At 39.8% G+C, this 8,423-nt stretch overlaps 1 protein-coding gene across 1 annotated transcript; it reads left to right on the top strand.

Annotated features, from left to right (window-relative positions):
* The first annotated feature begins 3,803 nt into the window (after nt 1–3,803).
* Nucleotides 3,804–7,484, top strand: LOC148342143 (uncharacterized). The gene is made up of 2 exons (XM_088287569.1): nt 3,804–4,087; nt 5,798–7,484. Exons 1-2 carry the CDS (start codon nt 3,964–3,966, stop codon nt 6,958–6,960), a joined length of 1,287 nt encoding a protein of 428 aa, XP_088143695.1. The 5' UTR covers nt 3,804–3,963; the 3' UTR covers nt 6,961–7,484.
* Nucleotides 7,485–8,423: the final 939 nt, after the last annotated feature.

Raw genomic sequence — 8,423 nt, 5'->3', positions numbered from 1 at the left:
GGGAGAATGTTTGTGGATTGACACCGACCTCGGTACGAGTTGGACAGAAGTTGCCCTGCTTGAAATTCCCTCCAGTCTGGTGCTGCAAGAGAATGTTTACTTTGAGAGCAGTCATAGGATTTCAAAGAGGCTTGACCCAGGATTCTCTTGGACATTATGTGGCATACTGCAGGAGGGCTGCTTTTGCCTGGGAGATGTACAATGACCTGGAAAGTGGAGTGAAAGCAGCATCAGAAAAGACAAAGATCTTCCCACATGCTTTGTTCTTCACAAAGCAGTGATTGCTTAATTGTTGAAATGTAAATAGTTTGGTATTTTGTTTGTTGCTGTTTTTTTTACACATAAAGCTATTGTTTCAACCCAAGCTTTCTCTGCAGGCTCTCATCAATTACGCATGGACTGTTTTTATATTAATTCAGTTGTTCTCAAATGAGGGAATGCTACATCAAGGGGTGTGTTTATGTTGTTTTTATTTCAAAATAGATCAAGGGATATGTTTCGGCCTCACGTCTGCTATAATTTAAGAAATAATCACATAGCTTTAATGACCACTGATGAAATAAACACGTGAGCAGCAGAACAACATATTAAAAGAAATAAGATCGAATTTAAAGTAATGGACAGCAGTGAAAACAGGAAGATTTTAAGATTATTGCATGCTAGCAAAAAAAAGCTACAACAGTGAGTGTGACATGTTTACCTGAAGTTCGTCCGGCAACAGTTGCTTTCCAGGATCATGAAGAATGTAAAATGCGCAAAAACATACAAAACATCGGTTCATTCCAGGAACTAGTTTATAACCTGGAATTAATAACAAATACGAGTGATTCAAGTGATTAGCTGAACGCGGTAGCGCGATACGTAGCTCCTTGTTCGACAGCATCCAAAACAAAATAGACTGACGCCGGAGCGTTAGTGTTTGTGACGTCACCGCGTGAATTAAAACGTGTAATATCTATCGAACCGGAGCAACACAAACGAAACTTTTAACAGCACAAACAAGCACAAACGAAGCACAAACGAATGGCACCATTCCCGACTCATTTGGATGAAAGTGGGGGGCTGGGTGACGTCACCACTCGAAATAAAAAAGTGTAATATCTCTGGAACCGAAGCAGCACAAACGGAAATTTTAACAGCACAAACGAGCACAGATGCAGCACAAACGAAACAAACTATTTCACCCTATTTTTGCAAGAAATGGAGCGCCAACTTCACGCTGATGGACTAGGCGCGCGCCGTTGACCAGTACGGTGTGATAGACTGGATCGTGCTAGTCTAAGGAGTTATATCAATGGAATTAGGCCATAACTCATTGAGAAACTGGGTTTCTCGGGAAACTGGGTTTCCCCTGCGGATAGCACGGTAGTGTAAATTAAGGGTTCTGCGGTTCCTCTAAAACCGAATCGTGTTATTCAAGGAGTTATGTAAATGGTATTAGGTCGTAACTCGTTTAGAAACATGTTTTCTCGGTGCGGAAAACTGTCTCGTGTCCGAGATCTTACATTGTGGAAACAAAGGATGGACAAAGAGTGAGGGGGAATTGGAGGAGTCTTCTGAAGGTTCCCGAGGACTAGTGATGGGTCCAGCGACACTGAGGCGTCGATGCGTGCGCCGAGCTTCCAGGGCAAACCCCGTGTCGGTGCGCGTACTGCTTTGAGAAAGTCACGTGACCACTACCAGAATCGTGTCGACACAGCGGTCGCGCGCCAAACTGTGTTCATAAGGAAGCGCATCTGTCAACAGGATGCACGCTCAAAACAAGCATCGAGTTATTGGCGCTTTACTCTGCGTTAAATATCCGCAAGATGGAAGACATCACTGTTGATGCGCACTCAGAGGTGCAGCGCTATATGTCAGCAGGACACGTTGCACGTACGGATGTCCCGCTCTTATACTGGAAGTCCATGGAGGCAACATTCCCTCACCGATTTATATTAGCCACACAGGCGTTGTGCACACCGGCCTCTTCAGTGCCTTGTGAGAGGATTTTCTCAAAGGCGGGGGAAATTGCCTAAAAAAAAAAAAAGATATAAATAGACTGAATAACAAAACGCTGGAGAAACTATTTTTTTTAATAAAAATCTTTAATTACAATGAGTCCATTGTCATTCACAACACTTTTACTTAGGCATTCAGACAGATGTTCACTTAATTTATCAACTGCGTCTCGAATATCAACGATTTTTTTTATGAAAGTATGTATATGTAAAAATAATGTGAATGGAAATGCCTAATCAATGGAATTGGATAAAATTAGTTTGACAGATCAGAGTCTGATGACCCTGTCAAATTTTTCCTGCAAGTCCACCAGGTGTCAGTATTCAGCAACACAGTGTCAACACAGTGTCAATACAGTGTGTCACTGTGTCAAAACGATACAGAATGCCTCATCTACCCATCACTACCGAGGACTGCAAGAAATCTTCTGATAAGGCTGAGGCTGCAAAGCAGGCGTATACATCGAAGGAGCACAGACCTCAACCCCCAGCAATTTCTGGGATTACTGAACCTCTTCGAAGATCAACAAGAGTTAGACGACAACCGGACAGGCTGATTGAAAATGTTTAATGTTGTGTTATTGTTCCTAAAATTGTTGTAGAGCTGCTTGTTGTCATCAAAAAATGGATAGATATTGATAAGAAGTGAAAATAATTGATAACAAAACTAAATTATTATTATAATAATAATATTTTAAAAAATTAATTTAAAAAGTCATAGGCATTGTTTAACGTTTGAAAGGGAGATGTAATGAGAGCAGTTATGTCATTAGTCACTAATTGGCAGTATTGCCTGACGTGTGTTTGGTTACCAGACGAACAAGTGTCTACGCACATAGACGAGAAGTCAATAAATAAAGAGGCACAAGCTTGCAGCATCACGTTACCTGCGTGACTTCTTAAGATAGAAGACAAAACTTTACAGTAACCATAAAAAAAACGTATAGTCACCATAAAATAAAAAAAAAACGTATCGTAAACATACTAAAGCTGTTGCTTTATGTTATTTACAAAGAATTGGTGTTTAAAATCCCCCTCGCTCTTCTTTTTGTCATTTCTATATTATGTACGTATTAATAACTGTGTTTGCTTTGCTAATGTCAATAAAGTTTTTTTGTTACCAAAAAACGTATGAGTAAATATTTATCATCTCATCAATATTTGCACAACAGAGTACTGAGTTGCGAGATCCTCACAATAGTAGTTCTCAAAATCATATTTCTTATGAATTTAGCTTAGTTAAGGGATATTTTATTGACAATCGAATATCAATATACAAAGACTGAAAAAAATGGTGGTGGGGGCGCGAATCTTTTTCTTCTTGGTAGGGGCGGGCGTGAAATAATTGAGAAGCACTGCTAGTATATGCAGACATTATATTCATACAATCTTGCAGCCCGAGTGAACCACAGCATTGTTGCAAGTTCGGTAGGAGAAACTTGAACGTCCCACTGCTGTTCCAGCAGCGGCTTCTCGGGGCATAGGCGGAAGTGACGTAGGAGCTGACTCGCCAATGGGGTGTTAATTTAGTTTTTTTTTTTATCAACCGAATTAAAATATTATATAAAATATATATTAAAATAGAACAGCCAGGGTTAAAAAACAAACGCAGAGGCAAAGAAATATATTTGAAAAATACGTGCTTAAAGCATGACGTCATTAGAAAGCGCGCAGCTTCCGAAGGACCTCGACCACATGCACCGACCCGTCCACACCGAAATAAAAACAAACACCGCTGAATTCTTCTGATTTCGTGTGGAACTGACTGTAATTTTCTCATAGGATGTCCAGTGCTACTCTAAAGGACTACGACATAATTCATTAAGTCTTTGTGTCCGATAACCTCATCTTCGCGCGTTGATGCTTTTCGGTGTAGTTAGCTTAGCTTGTTAGCTAGCTAGCCGCTAACGACTCATCGCCAAGCAGAGATCAAGTGCAGATTTTTTGGAGTTATCATTTGAAAATGTGTGAAAGAACGACACCCAAGTACAAAGAGGAACTTTGTGGAATAAAAGAAGAGAACGAGCAACATCTTCAACTGCTGGACGAAGTTTGCAACCAGCCTCGTGTTGTGCCACTCAAAGCAGGTTTGTACACGTTTTACTCTCATTTGCTTTGTAAAGAACGACATTGCATGCATCACAACATTAAGTTGTTTGGGGAAATGCGTTCAATGTTATTGCCGTTTTAGTTTTAAATATTGCTTGTCGGTTTGCTAAACATTTGTTTATGCCAAATAAAATCAGTGCAGAAAATAAATGCCAAAGAATAACCAATAGTGGGGGGTGAACTCCATGTTTTCCCAGTATAAAATTTGAACTGATTATTTTACATTTTCAATTTTCTGGTTTTTATATCTTGTTTAAGCAATTCCTTACGGAAGGAATTCTGCCTAACTTACAAAATGTGCACACTGCGGCGAAAACATCAATGGCGGTTGATCAATTTTAGTGGATAAAACACAAAATATTAAGTTTTTTTTTTTAAATCAAGTACGTATTGGTCTTATTTATTTATGAACTTTGTACTGGCTTGGTCGGGTGAGAGTCAATGAACCTCGGGTGGCCCTGCACTGTTTTGTGCACATGTGCATAGTTTCACCCCATCCAAACATTTAAAATACATTGAATGCATCCATCCAGGGTTGCTCGGATCTCATCGGTGAACAAGCGCATGCTGCAAGGAATGCATCTGCATCTTTGGCTTACTATGGGCTTAAAAAGGGAGAACGTCAAAACCCCCTTTTCTACCAACAAGTCCAGGAACATTTAGTTCCTGGTAATAAAGTTCCTGTGGCTCTGGTGGTTTGCATCTCCCCCGCAACTCATAGTTCTTGATAATTTATGCAAATGACAATGATGACGGAACAATGGGAGGTGTTGTGTTACTTTGTTACTCATTACTGACACCCTATGGCTGTTAAGCATCATTGCAGTTACAAAATAATTCAGTGAACTCTAATAATATTATGGTGTATCTTAGTCTAATTTTAATACATATTGGATAACTTTAAAATATACAGTCATTCTTCAAACATGTCAACATGAAAGTGTTGTTGCTTAATTTATGTGTAGGGATTTTGATTCTTCACACGTAATTTTGTTTTAAAATTTATTTAGAAACAGAAATTTTATTTAAAAAAAAATCAAAAGGGGAATGTTGGAACGTACTAGCAGGCTAAATGTCATTTTGGGAAAAAACAAAAAAAACAAAAAAACAAACATAAATCATGCAATAAATAGCCACTCTGATTCCAGGGCCCCTTTAATTCTTTTACGGATCCAGATTATAATGGAAGCAAAAAGTACCCACGATGAAACTATCTCTAAATGCAAAATGAAAAATTTGTAAACATATTTCACTTGAAGGATTTCTATTCTATTAATGACATAATGTTGCGATGGCCCCCAGTGGCCCCCATCAATATGTTAGGGTCCCACAACAGGTGTTCCATCAGACGCACACAATAGCCTGTGTGTGCTAACTTCAGCTCGCTTCCAGAAACGTCTGTGACTATGTCAAGAATTAAATCGGGCATCAGCCGCAACGTGCTTCCTTTTTAAATGCTCGTTTATCACTGCTGTGCTGCTAAAGGGAGGTTTACATCGTAGGACGTAATTTTGTGAAATGCCCCCATGGTCCGGTCCAAATCGGGGTCACACGCATTGCATGCATCACAACATTAATGCGGCAGGTACAAGTCAAGGTAGCACGGTAGAAACAATATAAGACAAAGTCGACGCACGAGGTTTGACTTGACCAAACCAAATGTATGTTTGTCTTTTTGTGTCCGACAGAGGTCAGTGAAAACTATCTCCGTTTTGTGAAAGAGGAGCCAGACTTGACTCACATCAAAAAGGAGGAGGAGGAGGAGGAGATCTACAAGTCACCAGTAAACGTTGTCCCTATAAAGACTGAAGATGTAATCAAGGATGAGAGTGAGGACAAGAGAGGGGCGGAGCCTCCAAGCAGCAGTTCAAGTCATCACGTGACAACAGAAGGTGATGAAGACCACTGGGGACCATCACAAGCACATAATGAGGACACATTATCAGACGCTCATGACAATGATGATGATACTAATGATGATGATAATGGGCAAGCTCAAGGTGAAAGGGCATGTCACACTGACTCATTAACTTCAAATCTGTCTTTAAAACCGCACACAAGAACACACAGTGGAGAAAAACAGTTTTCTTGCTCGGTTTGTGGCAAAAGCTTCCTGCATAAGTCAATGTTAACAATCCACACAAGAACACACAGTGGAGATAAACCTTTTTCATGCTCAGTTTGTGGAAAATGCTACTCCCAAAAGGGAAATTTAACAGAACACACAAGAACACACACTGGAGAAAAACCTTTTTCCTGCTCAGTTTGTGGCAAAAGCTTCTCTGGAAAGTCTAATTTAAGAAAACACACAACAACACATAGTGGAGAAAAACCTTTTTCTTGCTCAGTTTGTGGTAAAAGCTTTTCTCTAAAGTCACGATTAACAGAACATACAAAAACACACACTGCAGAACCTCTTTCTTGCTTAGTTTGTGGTAAAAGCTTCTCCCAAAAGCCTCATTTAACAAGCCACACAAGAACACACAGTGGGGAAAAATCTTTTTACTGCTCAGTTTGTGGCAGAAGCTTCTCTCATAAGTCAACTTTAACAAAACATAGAAGAACTCACAGTGGAGAAAAAACGTTTTCCTGCTCAGTTTGTGGAAAATGCTTCTCTGCAAAGTCAACGTTAACAAGCCACACAAGAACACACAGTGGAGAAAAACCTTTTTCCTGCTCAGTTTGTGGTAAATGCTTCTCTGAAAAGTCTAATTTAATTAAACACACAACAACACATGGTGGAGACAAGCCATTCAGTTGCAGCGTTTGTGCTAAGAAATTCGCCACTAAACGGCATGCTGAGAGACACGATTGTGATGGCGAGAATATAGGGCTGGGCGATATGACCTAAAATCAATATTGCGATAAATTGAGCAATTTTACCTCGGTAATGATCGATGCACGATAAATTCCCCCTGAGGACCAAAATCAAAATAAATGCAGGAAGTGCATATTAACTGTTTTTTTATTGACCAACTGGTACACATTACTTTCAATGAAAAATAATAGTACAAAAACCATTTGTATAAACATTCCAAATATCTTGCTTTGCATGATTTGAACAATGTCACAAAGAACATCAGAAAAAGGGTACCTCTCACAAAATCTTTTTCTGCAAATCAATTGTGCCGAGATGCTGTCATGCCATTTGCAAAGGCCTAGATTTATGTAAAGGTATGTTGAAAACAATATAAATAATGCCATGTGCAAAGGAGCTAGTCGCCCGTAAACAAAATGCTCATTAGAATGGAAAAAAATGTCAATGCAATGCCAGTGCCAAATAAACAAGTGTGCTTCATTAGGAAAATGCCGTCTCGAGTACTCCGGTGCGCAGTCGTCACTTGTCATCTATGTAATGCACATTCAGGCTCAAACAGGGATCCATGTTGCGACCCGACCACAAGTCGGATGTAGATGCAAAATGTTTGACATGTGTCCGCTCCCGTCCCGATGTTGTCCATATCGGGAAGTACGGTTTGCAACAAATATTTTCGTACCTCTCGTCGGCTACTTTCATGAGGCGTTTAAATCCTGTGCGCTCCACTGTAACTAGAGGAACTAAATCTTTCGCTATGTGCTCGGCTATCGCGTCCACCTCTGAGACTCTCGTATGGTGTCGCCTCCGTAATGGGCTGTTGTCACTGGTCCAACCTTGCTTCTCACTTTGAACTTTTAGCACAAGCTCCAAGTCAACAGCATGGTGTTGTTGTGGGTGGTGAAAAAGAAAAGGTTAGACGCGCTGTTTTGGTGCTTACGACGCACTTTGTAGTTCGTGTTCTTTTGCTCAAACATCGTCTTTATGGAACCCAAAACATTTCCAAACGACAGATGTCGAATTTCTTTTCGGGACAAGCACAACAGGAACAACTTCAACTAACGTTACTTCGTCTTCCGTGTCAGCCGCTTCTGGATTTGAATCGCCAGCAACGACCGCGTCGTCACGTTTTCTTTCTCGTTCAGCTGGGTGGAGTCACATGACTAAAAAGACTTTTCTTTTTTTTTTTTAAACACTGAATTTTCCGACATGGGCAAAATGATTGTATTAAATTTCGGTAACAGTAAAGTTTCGGTTTATCGTCCAGCCCTACGAGAATAGCAGCGATCCTTGAAGCTTAAAAAAAAGGACAAAAAAAACTGAAGGAACCGACTCTTTGTGGTAAGATGTAAATGTGATTTTGAATAAAATATGATAAATTTAATTTTGCAAAGCTTTTTTATTGACATTAAGCCAATGTGATCAGTGCCAGAATAACCTATATGTCTGAGTGATGATTATTTTTTTGGTGATTTTACATCAAGATGTAAATAAAATTA

This window comes from Idiotropiscis lumnitzeri, chromosome 2, assembly GCF_059441095.1.
Source record: "Idiotropiscis lumnitzeri isolate Australia: NSW breed Sydney's pygmy pipehorse chromosome 2, RoL_Ilum_1.0, whole genome shotgun sequence".
Classification (NCBI taxonomy): domain Eukaryota; kingdom Metazoa; phylum Chordata; class Actinopteri; order Syngnathiformes; family Syngnathidae; genus Idiotropiscis; species Idiotropiscis lumnitzeri.
This window is presented reverse-complemented; position numbering and strand designations above follow the sequence as displayed.

What these genes read in the sequence shown, in the direction of transcription:
- LOC148342143 (XM_088287569.1), top strand. Translation starts at nt 3,964, where the DNA reads ATGTGTGAAAGAACGACACCCAAGTACAAAGAGGAACTTTGTGGAATA. An exon ending in TGTTGTGCCACTCAAAGCAG is followed by an intron (nt 4,088 to 5,797) that starts GTTTGTACACGT and finishes TGTGTCCGACAG; the next exon opens with AGGTCAGTGAAAACTATCTC.